General features: G+C 33.9%; 4 protein-coding genes and 4 pseudogenes across 6 annotated transcripts; 4 read left to right on the forward strand and 4 right to left on the reverse strand.

Moving 5' to 3' along the window:
- Positions 1-5: 5 nt before the first annotated feature.
- On the forward strand, positions 6-2,870 carry LOC111298029 (pentatricopeptide (PPR) repeat-containing protein). The gene has a single exon (XM_022892718.2). It carries the CDS (start codon positions 337-339, stop codon positions 1,810-1,812), a length of 1,476 nt encoding a protein of 491 aa, XP_022748453.2. The 5' UTR covers positions 6-336; the 3' UTR covers positions 1,813-2,870.
- A 1,713-nt stretch (positions 2,871-4,583) lies between these two features.
- LOC111298031 (uncharacterized) lies at positions 4,584-9,533 on the reverse strand (annotated as a pseudogene). The gene is made up of 8 exons (XR_002691153.2): positions 9,513-9,533; positions 9,156-9,211; positions 9,064-9,096; positions 7,904-7,983; positions 7,383-7,516; positions 6,569-7,306; positions 6,077-6,218; positions 4,584-5,129 (listed from the first exon to the last, which is right to left on the reverse strand). The product of XR_002691153.2 is annotated as an uncharacterized LOC111298031 (transcript).
- A 1,282-nt stretch (positions 9,534-10,815) lies between these two features.
- Positions 10,816-11,652, reverse strand: LOC111296258 (glucosamine 6-phosphate N-acetyltransferase-like). The gene is made up of 2 exons (XM_089741319.1): positions 11,474-11,652; positions 10,816-11,384 (listed from the first exon to the last, which is right to left on the reverse strand). The coding sequence occupies exon 2, from the start codon at positions 11,365-11,367 to the stop codon at positions 10,894-10,896; it is 474 nt and encodes a 157-aa protein (XP_089597445.1). The 5' UTR covers positions 11,368-11,384; positions 11,474-11,652; the 3' UTR covers positions 10,816-10,893.
- Positions 11,653-11,799: 147 nt separating this feature from the next.
- Positions 11,800-14,732, forward strand: LOC111296257 (iron-sulfur assembly protein IscA-like 2, mitochondrial). Its single transcript, XM_022890456.2, has 4 exons — positions 11,800-11,982; positions 12,732-12,862; positions 12,971-13,079; positions 14,420-14,732. Exons 1-4 carry the CDS (start codon positions 11,800-11,802, stop codon positions 14,483-14,485), a joined length of 489 nt encoding a protein of 162 aa, XP_022746191.1. The 3' UTR covers positions 14,486-14,732.
- Positions 14,733-15,384: 652 nt separating this feature from the next.
- LOC111296259 (cytochrome b-c1 complex subunit 9, mitochondrial-like) lies at positions 15,385-17,299 on the reverse strand. Its single transcript, XM_022890458.2, has 3 exons — positions 17,055-17,299; positions 16,724-16,771; positions 15,385-15,661 (listed from the first exon to the last, which is right to left on the reverse strand). Exons 1-3 carry the CDS (start codon positions 17,175-17,177, stop codon positions 15,611-15,613), a joined length of 222 nt encoding a protein of 73 aa, XP_022746193.1. The 5' UTR covers positions 17,178-17,299; the 3' UTR covers positions 15,385-15,610.
- A 1,855-nt stretch (positions 17,300-19,154) lies between these two features.
- On the forward strand, positions 19,155-23,854 carry LOC111297117 (protein CIA1-like; annotated as a pseudogene). Its single transcript, XR_016326158.1, has 10 exons — positions 19,155-19,588; positions 19,907-20,054; positions 20,378-20,596; positions 20,713-20,777; positions 20,984-21,056; positions 21,184-21,255; positions 21,818-21,878; positions 22,649-22,720; positions 22,968-23,051; positions 23,640-23,854. The product of XR_016326158.1 is annotated as a protein CIA1-like (transcript).
- On the reverse strand, positions 23,814-25,101 carry LOC111297115 (uncharacterized; annotated as a pseudogene).
- Positions 24,814-27,613, forward strand: LOC111297802 (putative pentatricopeptide repeat-containing protein At1g68930 pseudogene; annotated as a pseudogene).
- The last annotated feature ends 142 nt before the right edge of the window (positions 27,614-27,755 follow it).

The following is a 27,755-nucleotide window of genomic DNA, read 5'->3' on the forward strand; positions in this document are numbered from 1 at the left end:
GCTCTAGGGCATGTAACGTTACCTCATCTGTGACAAACTAAAACACCATGCCGTGATGTATCGCCAATTTCCCAAATCTGCAATCAAGCTCTTAAGCTCCTATCCCTTCAACTCTTCTTCAATGTTTATTTATTACATTATTTTGAACCAAAACAAGGTTGAGAGTAAAGCATAGGCCGAAAAAAGTCGTGGATGGTTTTCAAAACTTGACCTGGAATCAAAACAACAACGAGGCAATGGCAATTTCTTGCCGTTCTCTGTAGCCTTTCTCCAACTCGTTATTTTTTGACTGGCATAACGACACGCTTTTTATTTTTACAATAACAAAGAATACCTATGAAGAAGAACCTTCTTAAACCTCTCCAGAACCCTCAACCAAAATGCCCAGAACGATTGCCACCACTTTCTCCACTGTTGGACTCACCCCAAACACCAACACCTTCCCTTTCTCTCTTCCCCACAATTCCCGAACCCCGTCACCAGAGCCAACTCTTTTCCTTCCTCAAAACTCACCTGACCCACCAACCCTTAACCCCACAAACCCTCCTTCACTTTCTCAAAACGAAGCTCCATCATCATCCCATTTTCACCCACTATGACTTCCAAGTTTTCTCTTGGGCTTCCACCTTTGACTTTTTCCGCCATGACCACTCAACTTTCCTATGGATGGCTCACTCCTTAGGCTCCTCTCACCGTTTCTCTCAGCTTCATTCTCTCCTTAGTTTTATAGCTGCCAATCCTTGCCCTTGTTCTCCAGGTATCTTCTCTTGCCCTCAAATGGAACCCCTTTTTCGATTCGTTATCGATGCACTTTGTAGAGCTAGGAAGCTGAATGATGCTATTTTTGCTTTTGAAACCATGAAGAAATTGATTGATGGAAAGCCTAGTGTTGTTATTTATAATGTTTTGATTAATGGGTATTTGAAAAGTGGGGATTTTGGGAAGGCTTTGGGGTTTTATAAGAGGATGGAAAGCGATAGAGTGAAGCCAGATGTGTATACATTTAATACTTTGATTAGTGGTTATTGTAGGAATGGAAAATTTGAGTCAGGATTGGAGTTGTTTAGGGAGATGAAGGAGAAAGGTTGTACTCCTAACGTGGTAAGTTTTAATACTTTGATTCAAGGGCTTTTTCGGGAAAAGAAGGCTGAGGAAGCAGTTAAGATGGCATATGAGATGATTCAGTTTGGGTGTGAATTTTCAACTGTGACTTGTGAGATTTTGGTCAATGGTTTGTGTAAGGAGGTGCAGGTTTCGATGGCATGTGACTTGGTCATTGATTTTTCAAGGAGGGGACTGTTGCCAAAGGAGTTTGATTATTGTGGTTTGGTGGAGGAGCTCTGCGCTGAAGGAAATGCAGGTAGAGCATTTGAGGTGGTTAATGAGTTATCGATAAAGGGAAATGTTCCGAGTTTGATTTCTTGTACCACTTTGATTGAAGGTCTGAGGAGATCTGGGAGAAGAGAAGATGCATTTGGGTTGATGGAAAAGATGCTTAAAGATGGTATTGTTCCGGATAGTGTGACTTTTAATTGTCTCACACAAGATCTTTGTGATTTGGGAAGAACAATGGATGCAAATAAATTTAGATTATTGGCTTCAACGAAGGGTTTAGAACCAGATGAGGTGACTTATAGCATTTTGGTATATGGATATACAAGAGAGGGCAGAAGGAAGGAAGGAGAAATTTTGGTGGATGAGATGTTGGATAAAGGATTTATACCTGACATTGCTACGTATAATAGGTTGATGGATGGGCTCTCCAATCCTAGAAGCTTGGCATTGAAGAAAGTTGGTGTTGTACATAGGTGAGCGGGAGTTGTGATTGTTGATATCAACAGTGAGGAAAGTTGTTTTCTTTGAGAAGTTTTATGACATTTGATCAATTCCCTGCCCATGTTATCAGTTGATTTCAAGAAGGGAGAGAATGCATTACTTAGTTGTGACAACTAGCATGACAGGCACAATAGTTAAAGGAAGAACAAATGTGATGGTCGAAGTGGAAAGAGATGCACTGTGAAGTTCTTTTTGGTTGATATGTGAACTTAGTTGATCGAGGCAATCTTCTGCTCTGTAATTAGCCTGAAGATGACCTAGCAAATGCATATTGATGGAGTTTCATCTTCCTCAGTTTAGAGTACTGCATGGGGGAATTTGACAATAAATCCACTTCAGAGAGCACAAAACGGGATACTATGTGATGAATTGCCAAATCCTCTTGGCCACTAAGTGTAATCAGTTGATCAAAGCAATCTTCTATTCTGTGATTGGGCTGAAGCTAGCCACCTAGCAAAGGCACTTAGATGGAATTGGATCTTCCTCAGTGTACAATAATGCAAGGGTTGTTGGGAAATTTGACAACAAATCCCTTTCAGAGAGCAGGAAATGGGGTACCATATGATGTTATGCTTCACTGTGGTCTTTGGGAATCCATGCTTTTTCTCTGCATATGATTGTCTAACAGCATTTATTTGTTAAGCATCAGCCTGAAGGACAGGACAGTATACTTCTTGCAGAAAATTGGTATACATCTGTTTTTAGGATGCTAAGGAAACAAGGAATAGGTTCGCCTACAGAATAATGCTAAACAGCCTACACTTGCACCTTCCCGACTTCTTCCACTTTAATCTGTGAAGTGGTACCAGCTAATAAGTTACAGCATGGTGTTAGGTTACTGCAAATTTCAACTTCACACATCATAAACTGTAAACATTTGTTGATGTACATCTTTGCAACACAGCAAAGGGAACTATCCCGCACACAATCTGACCCTCCTTTCTTTTTCTTTTCCTTTTACTCTAGGTTCTTCCTTTATGATTTGTGGATATTATATTTACTCAGTTTAATAAACCTAATGACAAATTGGTGGAGATCTTTTTACATTGTGGATTTGGTGGGTACCTTTGGATTATGATATTATTACTGCTTCTTCCTAATTGGCAAGCTAGTGATCTCCCTAGCTCACTCGAATGTTAGTCCTCTCATGGCCACCATTTGCCTTGATGAAGATTTTGCAAGGTAGCAACAATTCTGTATTTCAAGAAACTTGCTTCCAAACAAACACATCTTTCATCAGCTCTAGACTTGGTTGATAGTTTTCTTGTATGTTTCAATTTTTTCTTTTCCCACGATTACAGGGTGTTGTGGGAAGACACTGACTTTAGAGCTCCATGTTCTGAGGCCCTGATAGCTGTCCAGTGTATTAGTATACCTATTTATTATCACAGACCAGCAAAATTACTTATGTTGGTTGAAGACTTAAGTTCGGTTGCTACTTGGTACTAGATGCAGCACGTAATGGTAAATAAAATGTTACAAGTGCTCTTTTTTTGTTTTTTTGTTCTGTGAAAGTTGATAAAATTTTCATGTGTTGAATCTATTCCCATGGAATAATCTCTTGATTTCTTCTCTGTATAATATGTCAACTACTGCGTGCTCGAGATATGGCACAAAAAACATAGGACCAGATAGCATTGTGTATGGTACTCACTGACAGAGACTTGGTTGAGCAAGACTATGAAGAACGAGAGTGGGATAGAGGATTCCGAGAGATTGAGAAGTCAGACTAAGAAGAGGCTATATGGACTATAGTTACTTGGTAATTTTTCCAAGCTCCCTCTGCTAAAGCCTAAATGCATATACATAAATATACATACATATACGTGTATATATATATATATATATATATATATATAGGAAAAATGTTTCCTAGAGTTTTCTTGGTGTCTAAGGTAGTTTTTAGTTTTAGAAAATAGAATTATTTTTTATTTTCATTTTTCGAAAATATAAAAAAAATATAAGTGAAAACGTGATAATTAAAAATGAAAATAAATTTTTAGAAAATAAAAACGAAAATGGATTGAAATATGAAAAAAAATATGTTTTCAATTGTGAAAACAAAGGGTATAAATTATTTTTTTTTCCTTACGTTTTTACAAATTATCATATTTAAATACTTTTTAATGTCATAATTTAATCAATATATATTATATTATAATTAAATGACATTAATAGTAATATTATTGAATATGTTATTTATTTTCTTATTTTTGGATTTTAGAAAATAATTTTTATTTTCATTTACTAAATACATTTTTTAGAAAACAAAAAATAAAAAATAAAAAATATTTTTTATAAAACAAAAATAAAAAATAAAACCGGTAAACATTTTCTCAAACAAATGGAGCTTAAATTTTTCCTATATATTTTTTTCAATTTCTTTTTCATAATTACTATATGCTTGAGCGGCTCAAGTTCGTACAACTTATCAACGTATCATTGTATTAAATGCTTGACATTGAATCTGTCAGTTAGAAATTGCTGATATACCATTCACAGGAGAGGCAATTCTACAAAAGAAAATCAGCAATCTACGCTTCAATGCTGTCTGGATTTGCTGAGGCCAGAGGGTTAGAAATATTGATTTTTCACTAATGTCTGTCATTATAGATTTACCAAACAACTGCATTGTGAATTCAAATCCTCTTCTCCATTTGTTTTTTTTTTTTTTTTGTCTCTTGAAAGGAAAATAGGTTGTGTAAACTGTAAATGATCTGTTTTGTAAACCACTACATAGTTTGAGATGGCTTTGAATGATACATAGAATTAAGTATATGATACTGTACAACTGTTTAGTTTAACTCAAGTAGATCTGAAAAATCAACGGCAGGCCACAAACAGAATTAATTTCTTAGATTTGTTGCACTAAATTACATAGCATCGCTAGTTTTCTACGGCGGATAGCGAACTCGAAGTTAATTTGAGAGAATCAGTTACCTCAACTTACCATAGGAGCAGAGCTAGTAATCTGCACAGCCATACTGCTCATGAATCACAGATGGTTACTGTGAAACTTTCAGGAGTGATTGAATCAATAGAATACTCCCAAGATGAATTTGCATGCCGAAATGCTTTTACTCGTGATCGGTGATTATATGCTTGATAATCTTTACACGAAACAACCCACAGAGTGGAGAATTTCAACAGGCACAAACAACAAAAGTCCTCACACCCACATGTTTAGTGGGCAAAAAGTGAAAGAACATTGCTTGCGCCCACTTTGGACATGCAACGGTGTTTCTATCAAACTGCAAAAGATTATTTTCAAGTGATATGGAAGACCAACATACCTGCATGAATAGAATTATAGGATAAAGATTAGTTTTATTTCCACCGGCTGTAATGTTAAAAACAAAGCTGAATACGTATATTTCTCTCATGGTGTAAGGCTTAACAAGATGTAATCGAAACCAAGTCATGATATCCTCAATACCCGTATTCAGCATGCTAAAGACTTTTATAAGGGATTCAACCAGTAATTAAACAATTTGATTTGCAGAAAGTTCTCCATAAGTTTATATAAATATATATATATATATATATGTAAATATAAAGCATAAGCTTATTTTTGGGAGCTTAAAATGAAATTTGTACTGATTATTTTCATTCTAGGTTAACTCCTTTTAGATTGAACTTTTTTTTTTTTTTTTGCCAGGCTTTTAGATAGATGTTGAACCTTGATCATTAAAGAACTTCTACCCAGAGAGACTAAAAACAACTTCATATGTAAGCACTAAAACATTTTCAGAAATTCTTCTCTCACTTGTTTAAGCATAAGAGAAGTTAGATCTCCATACTAGCTAACTACAACAGAAGGAAACCTTCTATGAATTTTTTTTTTTCAAAATCAAACAAATAGAGCTAAATGCTGAAACTAAAGGGAGAAATCCTTTTCCATCTACTGTATGATAATTCAGGTTTGGTACTTTGGTTTCTATACACCAGATGACGGTCCGTCATATATTCTCCAATCCACAGCAGCATGACATATTTGAGCATCTCAAAGGAGCTTGGACAAACAAGCATGAAAAGGGTTTTCTAGAGAGAGTGTCTAACAAGTTATAGATTTAGGCAAACATTCGATTATCTAAAACGCATCAGATAAACAGATAGTTTGAATTTAGTGTTAATAAGTAGAGTAAAATAAATAAAAGACTGTACATACAAATCACACGCTTACCTAAAAATGTGAAGGCAAATACTATTGTCAGTATCATTTATCTGGATCGTCTATTACCTGTACCAAGTTAGGAAAATCTATCATATCTGGCATTACATGCTCCAAGTCTCCTTTGCAGGTGCATGACCTTTATCAGAAACCCACGTAATCCCTGGAGACCATGGTCACCAGGTGCTGAACTTAGTTCAATACACTGACGCTGTGAAAGAGATAAATACCATAAGATGAGGTCATTGACCAATGCAAAACAGGCTCTCTGCTATAGAGTACTTGATGAGTTATTGCAAAAACTAAGCAATAAGAAAGGTTCAAAATTAACGGCTTTAAAGGTGTGCTACAATACAGATCATTCAAAATTTTGGTTCTTCTTTATAAATTTTATAAACTTTTGAGGTTAAGAACTCAATTTTGTTTAAAGCTGGTAACAGAATCCTGAGCTAACTACTCCACCAGATCTTGACTATTGCTTACCTTAAAAAACCAGCAGCATGACTTCAAGAGATTAATGTTAAGATGGATTGAAGCATTAGCATTGCTAGTGAAACATACCTGTGCAGCATGATAAGCATCAACGTATGATGGCAAACGCCCTTCTTCTCCGTCTTTCAATCTTTTAGTATAATTGCTAGGAATTCTACTCCCATATGCAGTCCATAGATTATTGAAGAACCCAAAGAGATTCATTCTGCTGGAAGAGCCTCTCAATTTGTTCTCAAGGAAGAAACTCTTAGATTTGCCTTCAGTAGCTTCTAAATCCCAACTTCCATCTTCAGCATTCCTGTTACGAGAACTCTCTTGGAAAGAATCCACTGATCTAGACCCAAATTTATAGAACGATGAGAACCTACTTTCCCTAAGTTATTATCCTTCATAGGATCATAATAATGGCTACAGGCTATTATAAGAAACACCATTCATATTCACTTCTTCAATTTCTCCACATTCATTCCTAACAATTCCAGTATCTATTGAGCAAGATGCTGTGGTTGGATCAAGAAATCTTTTCAAGATGTCACTATCATCCAAGTCATAACGGTGATTGTGTTCACTATGATTTCCCCGAGAAAGAAATAATGCCAAACCATCTCTATCTTGTTCATTCAAGTTTCCCCACTCCGAGTTTTTCATGGGATTTCCCATTGCCATTTCCTCCAAGCTTTTCTCAACATTATTTATCTGTTCCCCAATGGCTCTAATAAACTGCTTATGTCTGGAAATCATATCCTCCCTAGAGTGGTACTGATCCATCCTAGTTGATGAGCTAACTGCTCGTTCAACATCTTCCAACTAATTAAAGCAGGCAATAAAATTAGCTAATCAATGAAACTGGGAAAAAGAGTTGCAAAGAGAATACAATCAATACCTGCCATTTTGTTGTTTCGAGTATGGTAGCAAGATCACACCTATGATACCCAATCGAAGTAAGCAATCTCAGGTCAGAATGATCACCTTGAACAAGACTCTGTTCATGCAAAAGAAGGTGAAAAATATTCCATCCTGAAAAATACCAAATGAAATATCATTAGTTTTGAACATTCATAAGAATATATTTCAGCACAATAAATCACTCCACATCAATACAATAGCATAAAAGGTCTTCTACCGTAGCTTAATTTCAATTCATTAGATACAATGAATGCAAAATTGAAAGAAAATCAAAACCAAACTCACTAAACCAACATTCATTTATTTAGATGCCATTATTCCAAAAAACAAAAATCCTAAAGTTTGTTTATATTAAGGCTAGTTGTGGAGAAATTAAATAAAACCAGAAACCCAATTCCACAATTAAAAAAAAAAGAAAAAAATGTTTTTCAAAAGGAAAAACAATAAAAATGAAAACTTTCGAAATGGGTATATTCCATTTTAGGGGGAACAACAAACCTGTCAGCTGAATCTTGAACAACTTCGGCTGCTGAGAATAGACGGTCGGATTCCCACTGAAGCAAGCTTGATCCCATTTTCTTTATATAATCATAAGAAAAATGAAATAAGCGTGATAGAAATTTGAAAATAAAAACTTTGGCTCTCTAAACACATAGGAACCAACGAGAAAATGAACTCCAAAACAATGATCGAAGTAACAAATGAAAGAATAACGAAAAGGGTATTTTCTTTGAATGAAAATTAAATGAGTTTGAAAGAGCAATTCCCCTATGGGCTTTTTTTTTTTTTGTCTGTAAATTGGGAACTTTATAGGGTTTTAGAGTTTTAAATGGGTTTTGTCCTTCTCTTTCTTTTTCAATTTTCCATTTGTTTTTTTTAAACAAATAACTATTTCTGTCAGCTGTTTTATTAAATAATTTTCTACGAAAATTCAAATTTGCTTTATTTAGTATTTTATTTTCTATATTAGTTATTTAAAGAATTAATTACAATTTTGTTATGCAAAATTTAACAAAATGTACAAACCAATTTTGAAACTTTCGAAATGTGATTCTTTAGTCCATTATTCAACATGTTAACATAAAAAAAAAAAAAAAAAAAAACCAAAAACCAAAAACCCTAAAAAAACCCCTAATGAAATACCCAATTTGAAACAAAATAAACCCTTATGGAAATCCCATATTTCAATCAAGAAATTGCCTAATAAAATTCCCCAATTTATAATATAGAGAGCATCTCTATTAATTTGTTTCGATTCTTTATTAACATTTTTAATCATTTTACTTCTGACTTTTTATATTAATTTGTTTTAATATCTAACGAAATATGTGAATAAAAAAAAAATTATCAACGATGTGTTGATTCAATAGTAAGTAATCTGATCCTAAATAAATTTTACTTGCAAAAAATAAAAATTCGAAACATAAAAAAAACCTTCGTTAAAAAAAAAAATAACTTAAATGATCATTGTTTTTAAATCACTAATGTTTCACTATTTGAAATAGTGGCATCATTTTCTTCATCATTTTTCTTACAAAAAAGAAAATTACAATTTACAAGGCACCTTGATTAAACCTAACAAGTCAACACCGGCTTTTAAGCTCATGATTTTGTAAGAGTATCTAAGAGAGTTAACTGATCAAACTCATGGCATAAACGGAATGAGATTCAGATTCCAATCAGCAGTCATTCTACAAAGTGCATCATAGACTATTAGTGTTTTAAAGCAAAAGAAAGCTAAATTCTTTACTTTAAAGCAAAGGAAGTGGTGCAGCCAAAAAGAAGTAACTGAACGCTACTGCTTACCTGCGTCCCAATAGTAGAGTTAGTAGTACCTTGCGAATTTAAGAGTTACTTTTAAGGATTTTTTTTTTCTCAAATTAGATTTTGGGCCTAATCGAATTTTAAATGAAAAACTTAAAATTAAATTTTAGATAAATCAGTTTCGCTTTGTCTTGGTATATATATAAAAAATATTTTTATAAAAAAAAATATAAAAATTTAGATAAATCAAATCGAATTTAAATATAAAAATAAAATCAAATCAAATTTAAATATTAAAAATAAATATCATGTCAGATTGAATTTAGGACGAATAAAATCTCACTCTGATCTCACCCGTTGTCATACTTTCAACCTTAATTCACACTACTGAACAACAAACTACCGTATTCTGTTCCCTCTTTTCATTCTTGACATTACTTTTACCCAGTCCTCTAAATCATTTACCTTCTCCTTCCTCTAAGCATGACTATAAATATTTGGGCATACGATGAGGCAAGATTAGGGCTTTCGGTGCAGAGCAGCAATAGTTAATCCTTATTGACATAAAAAATCCAAGCTTCCTAAACCACTTAAGATCTTTCAATACGTAGGGAAGAAGATTAAACCAAAACAATGACCTTTCAGCTCCTAGTAACCCTCAGATTAAATAAGCTGAACAAAAGATTAGCTGAATACTGTCGAAGTTTATTCATTCATAATACAGAAAACAATAGTAGATTATTGGAAAATAAATCCAGAAATGTCAGCTTCACTTTGTGCATAAGATTCAGACCATCTGGTTATAAGATGTAGTCAAGAATTAAGCTTCATTGTAGGAAGGATGAATGAAGATTCATTTCATAACATTCCACCACAAACCAATGAGGGAATATCAACAAACAACAATATTACTGTTTAAGTCTAATCCCACAATTTTTTTTCTCCAGAAAGGATTGTCCTATGCAGAAGATAAACACTACATGCAAAACTTTGCCCTTAGTTACAGATTAGAACTGACAAATCCATCCATATTAAGGCAAGGAACACTAAAGCTGAAACTTTACTACGCATTATAAATCATGTAGAACTAGAACACCATTAGAGACATTCATGAATGAAGGTTCCTGCATGCGCCATCTACTTTGCCAGAAAAAAGGCCTCCTTGAAGCTTATTGGGCGGCTGAAAACTACTCTCTAGCTTATGGTTTGATTAATCTAGCCACAAGATCCTATGTCAAGTTTAATATAAAATGTCTAATGACTCCTCCCATCGTATATGCTAAGCACAGTCCAATAATATATCGTAAGCACACAATTGATCCTGAAATTCTGAACCACATTCCAGAGGAAGTAAGTATAATGATCATTTTTGAAGCATTCAACTGACAAAGACAAGATAAGATATTCAAACAAAAATGTCATTGATCTCATCAAAGTAAGTTATGGTTTGATTAATCTAGCCACAAGATCCTACACCAAGTTTAATATAAAAGTAAAATGTCTAATGACTCCTCCCATCATATGTGCTAAGCACAGTCCAATAATACATCATAAGCACACAATTCATCCTGAAATCTTGAGCCACATTCCAGAAAAAGTAAATATGCTGATAATTTTTGAAGCATGCGACAGACAAAGACAAGATATTCAAATAAACATGCCATTGATCTCATCATCAAAATAAGCATTGTATGTAAAGAAAAGGCAAAAGCAAAACATTACATTCAAACGAAGTACTTAACCATCTGAATTTCCTTCTGCTTAAAACCACACTTCTCATAAAACACGTTGTTGTCAACACTGCAATCCAAAATAACCTTATAACAGCCCATGGAACGAGCGTGATCTGCCAGAAACCCCACGATTTTCTTCCCCAATTGCATGCCTCTCACATTCCCATCAACCACTACATCTTCAATATGCCCAACCTTCCCACAGTTCCTTATGAACTTCTTCTCAATAAACACACTCCCTGTCGCTACAATCTTACCCGAAAAATCATCTTCGATTACACAAACAAGATGATCATCACCGTACATACTTATTTCTTTAAACCTGTCTTCGAATTCTTTGTCAGAAACAGAATCAAAAACAGTTAGTTGTTGTAAGAGCTCGATAAAACCCTTACTTTTGTCTGAAAGTTCCAGTTTTCGAACCCGGAAATTTTGTTCTTCTTTTGTTGAATTACTGTTCTCCATTTTCTCTTTCCAATTCTCTAGATAGTTAAAAAAAGAATCTTTAATTGAATTAATATTCAATATAAATACAAAAAATAATAATAATAAAGGGCTCAGCAATTCATACCTGTTATGGTTCAATGCATTTGATGTGTTCGATGAAGTTCTTGCCCAAAGTGAGTTGCAGGTTGATGTTTTATTATAGATGTCCTGTGGTTTTTATAATTATAATTTGATCCCTTGATTCTTCATTAATTGTAATTATACCCTGTCGGTAAGCGAAGCGACCTTTGGGTGGTCATAAATTGTGTTTGGCACGAGCTTTTTTCACTCAACCGCTCCCAAAGAGAAAAACCCAGAAACATAGGAAAAGAAAAGGTCGAAGCTTTAAGCCATGAAACCGTGATAAGAACAGAATAGTTAGTAAATAAAAAATAGGAAAATCGAAACCCCATGTCGAGATCACTGATTCAACGCATTTCTCCATATTTCATAGCTCGAATCAGACAGAACCACAGACTTTTAAGGTCCTCCTATTCTTCATCTTCTTCAGCTCTTCGTGAGGCTTCTTCTGAATCTTCTGAATCTCCATTTCCATCTCTCGATGCTATTCACATGACAGATAATTGCATCAAGGTAAAAAAAATTATAAAAAAAAAACTTTTTTTGCTTTATGGGTACTTGATTTTTTCTTTTGTTTCATTTGTATATTTTACCATTTCTAAGTATTGTTTATCGGTTTTGTTTTGTTTTATTTTTGGTATTACCGCTTTGTTGGCTTTTTCCATATTAGTAATTGTTTTTGAGAGCGTTCTGTAATTTAATGGGGGGTTGTGGTTCTGCTGTTCTGTTTGGGTGTTGAAAAAGTGCAGGAAAAGATTGAATTTTTTGAATTATCTTAATTTCTTTTTGTGTAAAATCTAGCTTGTGAGAACATATATGTAAGTGCTGTAAATTTTAATATTTTGGAACATAATTAAATAGAAACATTCATTCAATTTCTTTCTCATTCCTATTTCACTTTCTGTCACAATCTTCATGCAGCCTCCTTTTTTTCCCTTTCATATGAGGTTATGTAATTTTTGTTCTATCAATCTTTTCTTGTTATAAATTGATACTGAAATATATTGTAAAAAAAACCTGTCTTCTTTCTTCACTAAAGACTTTCGACCGACTTGTATGAGATACTGTAACAAAATTACAAAATTTAGGTTATGGACCCAATAACTTTTTACCCATTGCAGTGAAATTTGAATGAATAACCTTGCTTATTTCTTTGAATTATGTTTCAAATGGTTGGTGATAAATATGCTGCTTAAATGCTTAGATAATCTGCATTTGGTCCTTGTGGTCATTTTCCCATTGACATTCGGGATGCCTTGCAGAGAATGAAAGAATTGCAAGCAAGTGAAGAATCATCCGTGGAAAAGATGCTTCGATTGAGTGTAGAAACAGGAGGATGTTCTGGGTTTCAATACGTTTTTGATCTGGTTGACAAAACCAACCCAGACGATAGGTTTCTTTCTTCTCCTTTCTTCTTTTTTTTCTGGTTTGACGAAAAGAATGCTTAATTTCTTTCTCTCTTATTACTACTGTAACCACTTTTTTTTTATTCTATTTCCAGAGTTTTCGAGAAAGAAGGAATAAAATTGTTAGTTGATAATATTTCCTATGATTTTGTAAAAGGAGCAACCATTGATTACGTTGAGGAGTTAATTCGTTCAGCATTCCTGGTAAGTCATGTTATCTTGTTGGGAGCATAAATGTGTCTGTGATGTTGTTTTAAGTTCTAGAATAGAAGTAATTTTCCTCTAGCTAATTGATTCCCTGTGATATCTTCTAAATTGATTGCTGGTAAGCTGCACGCCTTCCTTGTGAATAATGGAGATCTCCATAAGATGCAAATACTCTTCATTTATTGTGGCATGAGAATGTTAAACATCAAAATAGGATGCATTTTTACGTTTTTTAGGCACCTCTGAATCTATTTGAGGTTATTGTCTTGCTTTTTTCCCTGGTCTATTTATGTTAGCTCCAGAACTAGCCTAAAGAGAGTTAAGCAGTGTCCTGATGGTACTCCATGCGACTGCAGGAATGATGCTAGAATCTTCGTGATTAGATTTGTTTTTATTTAGTTGGATTGGAAAAGGTGGACTAATTATCATCAAGTTTGGTGGGATAAGGCAAGATTTTGTTCTATATTAGAAACTGAGTCACCCAAATTCCATATTGGTTTGGAAAAATTTGTAGTGCTCCTCTTAACAAGGTTTTAGCTCATTGTGGTGGTTTATGTATTGCATGTCCATCAGATGATCTTCCTAGTCAAATTCTACATAGCCTCGTAGCATCTATGTGAACCTGTTTAATGATGCTATTTTTCACTTCTAATTTTGCTTGAGTGTGATATTCCCTCTTAATCTTCCTACTTACATTTGTTTAATGCTACTACTACGAAGTTAAATATGCCCAACACTCAGTCAATACTCTTTAAAACTTTTTCTTGGTATGAGATGTGAACAAAAATGTATGAAGTAACATTGGGATTAATAGGGCCTATTGACCCTTTAGGTGTGATTCATAAATGTGTACATCAAATTGTGCACTCACCTTAAAATGTTTCTATAATCAATTATAACTTACAATTCTGACTACTAGCAAGACAACACAGGCACTCCATCAATCACTAATTTTGTCTGCATCACTGCTTCATTATGTAAAGATTCTATTCAGATTTCCTTCTGATATTCTTCAGCGTGATATAATTGGTTATAATCAGATGGTGCAAAAGGATTATAAACCTCAGGCAAAGTCAAGTGGCTTTATGTATCCACAGAATTAGAGTTATAACGCCACATTAAATGATATTTCACTTCTGTCACCTTGACCTCTTTTGTGCCGTGTAAAACCTATGTAGTGGTCAGCTGCAGTGTAGCACCGTTTTATGTGAATTATCATGAATCTAGTGTCTGGTTGTTGGTGCCACCGTATTTAGTGTGTTTTCAACAACTATTTTACCTAGTATGGATATGCCATAAGCGAGGCTGCAGTGGCTGAATTCCAATTTCTTGTGCAGGTAACAACAAATCCAAGTGCAGTTGGAGGGTGCAGTTGTAAAAGTTCATTCATGGTGAAACAATAGGTCTTTCAAATACATTGCCCATACTTCCAGTGAGGCTGAGAGTATCAGCTGACGGAACGATTCAGTGAATCTTTTTTCTACCAGATTTTTTTGTCATATCAACTACGAACATTATGCATATTTCATATGTAACATCATAATGTAGTGAGGGCACTGCCGCTTATCTATTAATTAGGAACTCGTATGCTGTATTAATGAGTAAGATTACTCTTTAGTCTATACTCAAATTGATGATCGTCTTCCTGTACTTTTTATTTGAGACCAACTACTGACAAGTTAGTATTTAACCCTAAATCCAATAAAACGAAACCACAAAAGTGTGCGCCATTCCTGTGTGTTTCTGACATGAATACAAATGTTCTTTGCTCATGCTTGCTCAAAAACTTCTGCACCATCTTCACATTGGGTTTTTAAAATGTCAAATTCTTGAATCTTGAAAACAATGATGAAGTTTACAGGACAAACGTGGCTCTCTTCAATTATTCACGAACAAGAACTTGAGAATTGTGGTTTCACTAGTGTCGTAGGAGCCGGTTATTTAGAAAACAATGGACAACGACAGGGTAGGAGAGGATGCTCACACTTCTGATGTCAAATGTTGTTTCTCTTGTATTTCCCTTTAAACTAGTTCATAATCTCAGAATGCTTCACAGTCAAAACATAAATGTCCACAAGTTTCTGAAACAAAAATGGCCTGCAACTGGTTTTTCCCCCTCAAATACCCCGTTGAAATCACTGCCCGAACATCCATTCTATTCTATCACCATTCAATTAAAGGCAACCAAATTACAAACTTACAGACTCTAGTCCTTGACAAAAATGCAACTATAATGAAAATGTGGGTTCAGTCATTCATGCTGAGATTAATCTACATTCAACAATCACAAATCGGACAGTGATGCAAGAAGTAGATCAGTATACATCGTAGCCATCCATCAATTCTGAATAATAATCCAAAATTTTCAAAGATGATTCAATTCAACCAGCTCATGGTTAAGAAACAAATATGTTCCACCAAAACAAATAACATTTTATTGCAACAATGAGCATTGCTACCTAATTGATATATGCTCAGACCCTATCCTCAATAACAACTTCAAAATATCCAGAAAGAGCAGGATGATTTCATTCCTCTGATTGCCTCTGTCCTAACACTGGAATGTCTTCATATCGTTTCTGTTCAATAGCAATAAAATCAAATTTACATGTTAGTAGATGGATTACTTAAGCTCTGGAAGTAATTGATTATTGCAGACAAAGACCAGCAAACATGCAGTTGTAAAGCCACTAAGCATACAATTTTTAATGATGGATCAAATCAGATAAGCAAACCAAATCCATATAATCATTATCAAATTGCAACATATTTGAGACTTGGAAGAAAGAAGAAAATATAGCATTAGAGAAGGCTATATCACATTGTTTAGGAAGAGGAGAGAGAAGAGAAAGAAAAGAAGCAAAAATACTTCACTTTTGGCAACACATAACCATGCACACAACTGACAGTAGATAATAGCAAAGCAACCTAAGAGATTCAATATAAAAAAGGTAGCAAGTAACGTCACCCACCACACAATAACAATATAAAGTGCTGCAATTGTTGAAAAGGTGTCACAGCCTTCTACAAAATTGCAACATTTATTTCATGAAAAGCCAAATTTCAAAGTTTATGATATTTGAGCTTGCAAGGAAACTACAACCCTTCCCAGATCCTTCCTCCGGAAAGCATATCACAAACAACAAATGAGACAAGACACATTCCCACAGTTTCAAAATCTTCTAAAGACAGTTTCCCAGGCATCTAATAGCACTTACAAACTATGGAATAATAATGATGGTAGTTCTTGACAAAAAATTGACATTTACATAAAGACTACAGATAAGTCACAGAATCCATCATGGATATACTTGGTTCCAGAAAACCATCAAAAAATAACCAGTACAAGATTATTATATCTAGATTTCTGAAATTGGAATGAACCACGTAAAGCAGAGGCACCTTGGGCCATCTTACTTGCTATAAAAGTTTAAACAACTAGTCAATCAGGGAGTAGGGACTATCCTCTCCACAATGCAATCAAATACAAATCCGTGTGTGATTGTGCAAAGTAATAATGAATTGATGACCAAATTTGCTAATAATATTCCAAACTCCACACGCACAAATAAGCTGCCCATGCCATAAAATGCACAAAAAAAAAAAAAAAAAACTGATATTCGTAAGATTAGAAATGTTACCCCAACATTGTTGTATTCCCAGAGCTTATGGACTCCATAATCCACAGCCTACAAAATTCGAATTAATTAGAATAAGAATCTTCACCATTCTTTCTCATTAGACCAGAACTCATAAACAACTAATATTTAAACCTTATTAGAAACTCATCATTTACAAGAAAAAACCAAATAATCGATAAAAATTAACAATCCCCGGACCAAAAATATCCCAATCAGAAATTAAAAAACCCTAACCTTCTCCAAAAATCAACTATAAAATTTATTCGAAGAAACGGATCAAAAGTGGAAATAGTAAGGGATTCTATGCGAAAAAAAAAAAGTTAAAATTTACCCGTTCTCCAAGGAAAGCGCCGGCGATGACGAAGGTGACGTAAACGGAGTTACGGCGCATGATGACTCTGTAGAGACCTTCGAAGATGCCTCCTTGACCTCTTCTTCGAGCTCCATAATCCATGGCGATTCGATAAGGTAGAGGGAGTTCTCTCGCTGGGATCTGCGATGAGGGTTTGCAGAGATGCTGTACGGTGAACGCGAAGAAAAGGGAAATTTTGTTTTGTAACGATGAACTTTTGAGAAGGGTTACCGGGTCGAACCGAGTGATATGGAATTAGATTTGCTGGGTCAACGGCCCAATGGATTGGATTTTGTTGCATTTTGCTTTCCTTTTTTTTTTTTTTTCCTTTTTACTTAATAATTAATACAACCTTTTTCATTGGGCATTTTTCCTTATTTTAAATTGGATGAAAATTGTAAATAAAAATATCTCTAATTTTATAAATTGAAATATTATGCAATAATGGTCAATGAATATATGTGATAACTATCTAATCTTACTTATGAAATTTAAAAATTTACTATTAATATATAAAATAATAATTTATTTACAATTAACTCTTTTCTATGAAAAAATATAATACATCTCATTTCAAGCTTCACGTGTCAATTCTTATAACGATGCACTATTGTGTTTTTTACAAGGAAAAAACTTTGTAGGTTAGGAAGGCAATTAAGGAAATACATTATAAAGGAAACAATTATATGATTGAGGATTTGAGGGTGCATGAACCCTAACACGTGCACTTTTGTTTTTTTTTTTTTTCTTATCTATTTAGTAGGAAAAGGATTTTTGAGTTTCATCTTAATATATTTCTTATTTAAATCAATTCAAACATATTTATTTATGTTAAATCTATCGAATATATAATAAATTATTTTTTATTATTTAAACTCATCGTCCGCCCATTTATATCACTTTGTTATGTTGAAGTATCCAAATACTGCTTGAAGAGCAAGACTTTAACTTGCACATATATTTATTGATTTTTATTTATAAGCTTATTAATTATTTTTGGAGGAGATCATTTTACACGAGAAAGATTTTGATTATTTGAAGCTAAATTTTTGTTTATAAAAGAAAAGTGATTTTTGAAATTAAATGCAAATGGTTGGAAAGGTCTTTTGATTGCATGGAAAAGATTATGATTTATAAAAATAAATAAATAATTAATAAAGCTCTTAATAGCTTACGAACGAGTCTTGCTTATTAAAAAAATGATTTATGTATTAAATGTAAATAGTTAGAAAGTAGATTTGATAATTCACGTTGTTACATTATGTAAAATATTATATTTATATTATATTTTATATAAAAATTACATATCAAAATTTATATTAATATAAAAATATAAAATTTAAATTTTATTAAATTTATTTATAATTTTTTAAAAATTGTAAATTATGTGATCTCTATATTTTTTATTTGTGTTATTTTTATATTATATTATCATATCATATTTTAAATTATCAAATTTATTTAAAATTCATTTGATTGTTTAGAAATAATTATGAATTATTGAAAAATGATGTACATTTAAAGAAAAAAAGTCAACATTTGTCTTTGCTTGTTTTCTTTGTATATTATATTTTTATTATACATGTAATCTTGAGGTATATTGTAAAAAGTAACTTTCTCACATTTGGTAAAATTTATCGTATCCATTATATAATTCAAACTTAAAACCTTTAAAATAGAATTTTAAATTCTAACCATCACAGTGCTATGTTAAGGAAATGAAATTTAATATATTGAAATTTTAATATTTTACTCAGTTTGATGGGCGTCAAATTCCAAAATTAAAATATAATAAAAGTATCATGAGATGATTAGATGATTGATTGAATCAATTAAAATTTATTTTTTTATTAAGAGATATTGAATTTGAATTTTATTAGTGATCATTTATTAAATTTATTTCAAATGTACAATTTATAAAATATTAAAAAATTATATTTTATATTTTTATATCAAAATAACTTATAACATATAATTTTTAGATAATAAATTATAAAATCTACTTACAAAATTATTCATGGGAGAAAAAAATAAAATAAAATAAGAGGTTGCCACGAGTGCGTAACGGTCTTCCTTTTATCACGGGTCCGTAGGCTGCGCGCGTGATAATCCCTCTCTTCTCTCGTCAATTTTGTTCTTTATTGAAAAACCTAAACAAAAAAAGAAATGAACGAAAAATTCAACTACCACTTCACGAATCCCACTCTTTTCTCTCAGCTTCGAATCCCTCACTCAAACTAAGGAATCGAATACGAATCGAGAAAAAAAAAAGCTGTGCTTCTTATTTGGTTAAATAACTTTCTCAGTTATTTAGTTGAATGGAGTTGTTTGATGGAAACTTAGAGCTCAAAGAGATTCAAAAGCTCCAAGGCCACAGCGACAGGGTTTGGAGCCTCGCCTGGAATCCTGCCACCGCCGTCGCCGATGTTCCCGCGGTTTTCGCTTCTTGTAGCGGCGATAAGACCGTTCGAATCTGGGAGCAGAGCCCCGCCACTCGCTCCTGGGACTGCAAGGTCATCCTCCTGCTATTTATTAATTTCTTCTTATTTTTATTTTTCTTTTTTTTTAACTGAAAAAGTTGCTAAGAGTAAGTGAAATTGATTTAAGCTAGGTCAGAAACTTATAAATTTCAATTTTTTTGTTGCTATTTATATTTAATTAATGTAGTTTTTTTTTTTTTTTTGTTGAAGTTGTTTGAAGTTTACAATTTTACTGGTATTTTTTTTTCTTTCAAAATAGAATGAATTCCATCTTTTTGAATTTGTTTCGAAACATTAGCTTTAGTTATGTTTGTTGGAATTCATGGTAATTTGGAGTGTGATCTTTTGCAGGCTGTTTTGGAAGATACACACACTAGAACAGTCCGATCCTGTGCTTGGTCACCGTCTGGGAAATTGTTGGCCACTGCCAGCTTTGATGCTACCACTGCCATATGGGAAACTGTGGGGGTTTGACTTTGAATGTGTTTCCACTTTAGAGGTATTATTCTTATTCTGTTACTTTTTTTTTTAATTTTTTTCAATTCTTTAGAGTTCTCAGTGTGCTTTGATGTTTATATCTTTGCACCATTTAATAGCAATTCACTAAGCAAAACATACTTACACTGTGAAATTGTGGCTAAATCTAAACATTAATGGTTTACACGTAGAAAGGGATTGAGCACAAAAAATATCATGCTTCTTGCATTCAGCTAGAAGTATTGTTGGATATGGCCACCTTTAGTATTTAAGTTATTTTTCATTATTATCCATTTCATATGTTGATAATATTGGAACCGTTTATTTGTTTGTTGTGGCGTATAGGGTCATGAAAATGAAGTGAAAAGTGTGTCTTGGAATGCATCAGGTTCTCTTCTTGCGACATGTGGACGAGATAAAACTGTTTGGATTTGGGAAGTTATGCCAGGGAATGAATTTGAGTGTATTCAAGTTTTACTGGGTCATACACAAGATGTGAAAATGGTTCAGTGGCATCCAACTATGGATATTTTGTTTTCTTGTAGCTATGATAACGCCGTCAAGGTACTGTATAGGCTAAATGGATCTCTATCTCTTTAAGAAGACCATAGAAATCTTTGATCTTTTTCTAATTCCATTATATGTGATTGAGTTTGTGATGCATTTGCTTTTGTTTGTAGGTTTGGTGGTCAGAGGATGCTGATGGTGATTGGAGCTGTGTACAAACTTTAGGTGAATCTAGCAAGTACTATGCCTAAAACTCTTTCTATATTTGCCATTTTCAGCTCATTTTCTTGTTATTGTACTGCCTGAAATTTAATTTTTCTTTATATAATCCTATGAAGTATTGCAGTGATGTCTTTTAAATTTTATAAGACCTTGAAGATTTTTAGCCCACTGGTTTATGAACTTGCCAGCCTACTGAAAACTCTTGTTTCAATCTTATGTCAGTGGTCACTCTTCCACCTTCCACCGTTTGGTCACTTGCTTTTAATGCTAAGGGAGACAAATTGGTAACTTCTAGGTTTGTATTACAAATTTGTCCTTCCAACCTCCGGTACTTGGAATTACAGTATTTGCTGATGGCATGGCAAACAAAAAACGAGCAGTTGTAAGAAGTAGGGCTAAAATAAGATGAACTGATTTTGCAGTGATGATCTTACCCTGAAGATATGGGAAGCAGACATCATAAGGATGCAATCTGGAGATGGTTATGCACCCTGGTGAGAAACATGCTGCCTCTTTTTTCCATTGAAATTTTCTCATTTGTTTGCTCTTGGTTGTCATATCAAATCCATAGCCTAGACATGTTTGTACATATCAGGACTTAGATGTCCTTGAATCTCGTTTTTCCATTTTTTTAGAACTTTCCCTGGCTATCTGCAATAGTTTGCTTGCACAACTAAAATCAGAGTCGAAAATTCATGGCCTCTGATCTTCATTGAGAACCTAACAATGCTCACTTTTTTGATGTCAAGAACCTCATTCTTGCTGTGTGAAAACTTAGAAGCATCAAGTCTTAGCCTGGTAGTTGTAGTATTCCTAGCTAAGAATTAATGCCCAAATTATTGTCATTAACATGTATATTCCAAATATTTTTTGTGAACTGAATAATGAACATATAAGATCCAGTTTACTCATTAATTTTGTTAAGCATATCCAGAAGGTATCGAAACTAACTTGTTCATCATTGATATACATAATATTTCCTTTCTTTTATTCTCGCTTAAGACCTTGTAATGGATAAATATAATGTGCTTCACTTTAATGGTTGTCCAACTCCAGGAATCATCTATGCACTCTCTCAGGTTATCATGATCGAACAATTTTTTCAGTTCACTGGTCAAGTTACTGACACTATTTATTATAGTAACTATTTTAGCCTTGGGGGCTTCTATTGTGCGATCCTTTTATTTTCTCTCTCTAATTGGTTGAAAAGTCCAAATTACAACTAAACTGATTTTATGTTCTTATTGTTGGGAACACGCAAGTGCTTACCTATTTGTTCTTTTCAAAATTTTTTTTCTTAAAAGGAAGAAATTAGATAATAACCCAATTCCCAAAAAAAAGCTGAAGAACAGGTTTAGCTTGATTTGCCTCAATAAGTACCATTTTCCACTGACCAAAAATGTTCCCCTAAAGCTTAAATGTACAAGTGACTTGAACATTCTCCATAGTCATGATCTTGAGGAAATGACTCTTGTGCTCATGGATAACCTCATCACCATGCATATACGTCAACTTTCCTTTTTTCAAGAATTTAGTAGCAACTTTATGAGAAACCGGATGAGAACCTATTTTGGAAGAGTCAAATATCAACTCCCATTTTGAAAATATTTTAAGTGATATAATATAACTGCTGTTTGGCTGAATTAGTGAAGCAAGTTCCATTAACAAATAGTGACTATTTAACATTGTAATTGGTTAGTCTGATTTAGTTAAAATGGGGTTGATTTTGTTGCATTTACAGTTCCACTTTATAAGTTTTGAGTTAGGATCATGCAAGAAACAAGTAGCCACTGCCCTCTACTTTTAGTGTTTATTTGCCATCTGAATAACTTTCTTTTCTTTTAAGTTTTGAACTCAAACTGATTGTGTCGGGCTCATGAATTTTACAGAGAGGGAATTATTGCCAGTGGAGCTGCTGATGATGCTGTATGGTTGTTTGTAGAGAGCAAAGATGGTTCGGTATGTAATTCTTTTAGCCTCTCATTCACTGTGCATATTTCCACATGAGCAATAAAACAAGCGTTAGTATTAATGTCCTACCTCTAAGAGAAGGGTGGTTCTGAGTTCTATCCAAAGTAAATGAGCAAATTGTCCTGTTGTGCATATCAATAGTTCTTGGCTGGATAATCGTCCCTCCTACTGTATACATTTTAGGTTTTGAAAGTGGCAATTCAGCAGATTAATCTATTTTTTGGTTTTACTGCAGATGAATGGACCTTCATATCAATTGCTATTGAAGAAGGAGAAGGCCCATGATATGGATGTAAATTCAGTACAATGGGGCCCTGGGGTAAGATTTCCTTTCTTGGAAGTTAACAAGGATTACCATTTGTGGATGCATGCATCTGCACATAAAAGCAGAAATGAATATATATCACAAATCTGGATAATTTCTTTGTGCATGGTAGAGTTTATGCAATTGGGTTCTTTTGTCGTTTTCTGAACTGATGGCCTAATGATTGATTTGTCGGTATTGCTCAAACAAAATGCCTTTGAAATGGTGGCAAAACCATCCAGAAAGGATTCAAAATAGAATATAAGTTGTCATTAAATATCCATTCCATTAGCTCTAGTGTTCTGATCCAAGTTTTAGACTATATTTCCCATCGATTGGGCCATGCATGTTTTCTAACAGTGCTCAACTACTATGTTGAACAAGACTTTTTCTATAATTTAACCTTTTTCTTTTTAATTACTGCATCTCTCTGTTTATTTTCTATAGATTTTTTTTCTTTGAGAACTGTGATATTTGGGGCTTATTTAACCCTGAATTGACTATATGGAAAGCTTATTCTACCTTGTGGTTGTATCTTACGTTGGATTTGTCTCAACTTAATTTAGCTGACATTATCGCTTGCATTGTTATTGAAAATAACAGGAAAAACATCTACTTGCTTCTGCGAGTGATGATGGGACAATAAAGATATGGGAGTTGAAATCTTTGCCCTGATCAAAATTTTGTGAAAATTTTTTTTATCATACCTTTGAGGTTTCACATATGTATGGTTTGAGTTTCAGAAATTTGTAAGAGTGATTTTGTAACGCTTGTGGCTTTTGAGAAGTCAGGAAATCAAATATTATTTTTTAAGGAAACATGGTTGAAATAATAGTCAAGCAGAATTGCTGTGTATAATTTTGTATAAGCAAATGAAATGCATGATACTATTCTCTTTTAAACACAGATTTAACCGTGCTCTCTCGTCAACTCTGCTTGGAGTGAACAAAGGCAGACTTTTAACTTAAAAGGGTTGTTTCTCGTCCCGCTGGTGAGACAGTTCGGGCAGCCAGCTGATTCATGTTAGACACCGGTTGTCTTTTCCGATCTGGGTCTAGGACATGAGTTTTAGTAACACAATTGACCGTGGAAGAATTCCGGGGAAGAAAGAAGTAAGAACAAGTAGAGTAAAACATACAAAAGATTTAATATAATTAACAACTGTTTTCTATTCTAAATCCGCCTGAATTTGCTCTTCTTCCTTCTTCAACCAAAGCTGCACGAGCTGAAATAATCCCACTGGGAACCAAAGAAGCATCCAATGCAGAACAATCAATCCAATCTTTCAAAAGCTCTTCCTGACCCCATATTTCAGGAATCCAAACCCTGCCTGCCACTTCAAACCTACGCCTCTTCAGTCTCTCTCGTCCATTATGTTCTTCCAACGACTCTTCAACCCTCTTTGCTTCTTTTGTAACCTCAACTACTACTGGAACTGAAGTCCGACGACCCTGTAACGAGCTTCCCTCGTTATTATTAAGTACTCTATCATTTCCATCACTGTCATATTGGCAGGTTTCCATCCCTGAACTTCCTGTCTCAACATGGACAACATCGTCAGGCAGCTGACTTTTGTTGGGTTCAACGGCCTGGACAGGATTGTGGTGGGTCATTTTTGTGGGTTCAACGTTCATGAAGTTGAAACCAAAGCCCTTCTTTCTTCTTCTTCTTCTTCTTCTACTGCTTCCTTAGCTGATTCCTTTTGGTTGAAAGAGAAGACTGAAGATTAACATTTACATGGAGAAAGGGTTTGTGTGGGAATAAAAGCAAGAAGAGAATGGGTGGGGAGTTGGTTTACACGCCATCTCTTTCAAAACTTTCAAGTGGGTGTTTTTTCTTCTTTTGTATGGTAAGTGACAAACGTACGTGTGTTGTTCCACGAGATGGCTAGGATTCCATTTTGTGTGGTCTAGTTCCAAGTTTGATAACACCAAAAAGGAATGAAAAAAGAGAGCTTTCAAGAAGAAAAAGAGAGGAAATTTTTGTTTATGATTCCTTGGATTGATTTTTGGAAGGATTGTCAGGTTGATGTTGATTTTGGGTAGAAAATAGAAATCCTTATGGTTTTTGGGATACATTATTATAGCCAATCCCATTGCTAGTTTTGATTTGAGGAAATAAACAAATAAATTTACAAAGAAATATCAATTTTTTTTCATTTAATGAGGTTTAGACTCTTCTAAGATATTTTTTTCCTTGATGTACACCTCAGCTACCCCCTCCCATCCACCTTTTGCTGTTTGTGGAAGAAATGTTAGTGTTGATTTTTTTGAACAAGTTGTTAGGTGGTTTTAAAAATACCTTATAGCATACAAGAATCACAATAAATATTTTATGGTCATTGCAATCATTTTTAAGAAATAATGTTTAATAAATTTAGAATTTAAATTTTAATATTTATAATTTTTTTATTCATAAATTATGGCATTTTTATAAATAAAATAAAATTCCTCCTTTGTGAAGCTAAAATTAGAGAAGGCAAGAAGTTATCTCTGTCTTTGTTAATTAATGAATGGTAGGCTACTTGTTGCATGTGGGTATGTCTCATAATTTTGGACCTTAGTACTGTCATATCAAACAAGAAAGTTTAACAATATTAAATTTGTCTTGCAAAATCATTTTTAATTACAATGATATAGGTTTTTTTTTTGTGAATGTCTCGTATTTATTAAAAATAAAAAGAGAGAGAAAAGGATAAAAAACCCATGTGGAGTTATGGTTAATGCTCACAAAGTTTTCCAAGGGATGGAGTGTAAAGATGAGGTCATGTGGACTGCTTTGATTGATGGATATGCAATGAATGGTCTTTTTGAGGATGCATTGTTGGCTTACGAGGAATGGATAATGAGGGGATTGCTATTGATAAGTTTGTTCTTTGTAGTACTTTAAGTGCTTGTGCAGCATTAAAGGTTTTAACTTTTGGGAAATGTCTTCATTCAGTTATAGTAAAGAAGGGGTTTGAGTTGGAGATTTCTGTGGGAAATGCTCTACTGATATGTACTCAAAAGTAGGAGATCTGGATAGTGCCTCAAATGTGTTTGGAATTGACTCTGAGTGTAGAAATATTGTGTCTTGTTCTTCGTTGATTAATGGATATGTTGAGATGGATCAAATGAAGGGACGCTTTAAGTGTTTTTGTTGAGCTGCGGAGGCGAGGAATTGAATCTAATGAATTCACTTTCTCAAGTTTGATCAAGGCTTGTGCTAGCCTAGCTGCACTTGAGCAAGGGAAACAGCTTCATGCTCGAGTGATTAAATTCAATTTTGATGGAAACCCTTTTGTTTCTTCAGTTCTTGTTAAAATTTATGGAAAATGCGGATTGCTTGATGATTCTATACGGGTATTTCATGAGATCGAAAATGCAGCTGAAATTGCATGGAATTCAATGTTAAGCGTGTTTGGTCAGCATCGTTTCGGAGAAGATGACATGGAAATATTTAACAGGATGAAGAGCAAAGGAGTGGAACCAAATGCAATAACTTTTGTCAGTCTTTTAAGAGGTTATAAGTTGTTTTGATGCTATGGAGAAGACTTATGAAGTGGTGCTTGGAGAAGAGCATTACTCGTGTTATTGACTTACTTGGTCGTGCTGGAAAGCTTAAAGAAGCTGAAGATTTTATAAATAAAATGCCATTTAAACCAAATGCCTTTGGATGGTGTTCTTTCCTTGTAGCTTGCAAGATCCATGGTGATAAGGAGAGAGGTAAACTTGCAGCAGAAAAACCGATGCAGCTTGAACCTGAAAATAGTGGAGCTCCTATTTTGCTTTCAAATATTTATGCATTGGAGCAGCAATGGAAAGATGTGAGAACATTGAGGAAGATGATGCAAGATAGTAATGCTAACAAACTACCAGGTTATAGCTGGGTTGATGTTGGAAACAAAACTCATACTTTTGGTATTGAAGTCCGGTGTCATCCTCAAAAGAAAGAAATTTATGAGAAGCTTGATGCTCTTTCAGATTAGACAAAGAAGGCTGGATATGTCCCTTGCACAGATTCCATCCATTGGAGATGGATGTCAGTGTGAAGGAGAAGATACTTCAGCATCACAGTGAGAGAATTGCCATTGCATTTGCACTAATAAGCATGCTAAGTGGAAAGCCCATCATTGTAAAGAAAAATTTAAGGGTCTGCGTGGATTGCCACTCTGCAATTAATTACATATCTAAAGTGATTGGAAGAAAAATTATTGTAAGGGACAACAGCAGATTCCATTATTTCTCAGACGGCTTGTGTTCTCGTGGAGATTTCTGGTAAGGTTTTGCTATCTTGAAGCTTTGCAAACAAATTCAAGCACTTGACCGAGTACTATGCTCAGCCAACGAGTTATAATAACCAGCTGCTCTTGCATTTAATACTGGAGATTGGTGAGGCTATCTGGCAATTATGAGTGAGGACAGCTGAAATCGAAATGATCTTTGCAGCAATGTTTATGAGGAAGATGATTATTAACAAAGAACTGAAAGAAAGCAAAACGTTGTATTAAGCTTACTGAAGATTGCTACTCAAGTAACGCATAAAGTAGAACAAGATGAAGAAAAGGGTTCTCAAAATAAAATTGAAAACTGCTAGATGAGTAAGTAGGAGGAAAGCAGCCAACTAGGAGTAATATAATAAACAAAAACAAAGTTAAAGATTAACGCGAGAAAGACATCTCAGTGATCCATTATTTAATTGCTTATAAAAAAAATTTTGTGCCCAATAAAAAATAAACAG

The sequence above is a fragment of the Durio zibethinus genome, chromosome 12, assembly GCF_047325235.1.
Source record: "Durio zibethinus cultivar Kanyao isolate XHJ-2024 chromosome 12, ASM4732523v1, whole genome shotgun sequence".
Taxonomy (NCBI): domain Eukaryota; kingdom Viridiplantae; phylum Streptophyta; class Magnoliopsida; order Malvales; family Malvaceae; genus Durio; species Durio zibethinus.

Bases quoted from the DNA above. Each gene is read 5' to 3' on its own strand.
- LOC111298029 (XM_022892718.2), top strand. From the start codon at position 337: ATGAAGAAGAACCTTCTTAAACCTCTCCAGAACCCTCAACCAAAATGC.
- LOC111296259 (XM_022890458.2), bottom strand. From the start codon at position 17,177: ATGGATTATGGAGCTCGAAGAAGAGGTCAAGGAGGCATCTTCGAAGGT. The intron at 16,772-17,054 runs GTAAATTTTAAC...CGAATTTTGTAG, and splicing joins GCGCTTTCCTTGGAGAACGG to GCTGTGGATTATGGAGTCCA. The intron at 15,662-16,723 runs GTAACATTTCTA...GCTATTGAACAG, and splicing joins GGGAATACAACAATGTTGGG to AAACGATATGAAGACATTCC.
- LOC111296258 (XM_089741319.1), bottom strand. From the start codon at position 11,367: ATGGAGAACAGTAATTCAACAAAAGAAGAACAAAATTTCCGGGTTCGA.
- LOC111296257 (XM_022890456.2), top strand. From the start codon at position 11,800: ATGTCGAGATCACTGATTCAACGCATTTCTCCATATTTCATAGCTCGA. The intron at 12,863-12,970 runs GTTTCTTTCTTC...TTCTATTTCCAG, and splicing joins AAAACCAACCCAGACGATAG to AGTTTTCGAGAAAGAAGGAA. The intron at 13,080-14,419 runs GTAAGTCATGTT...TTTCTTGTGCAG, and splicing joins TAATTCGTTCAGCATTCCTG to GTAACAACAAATCCAAGTGC.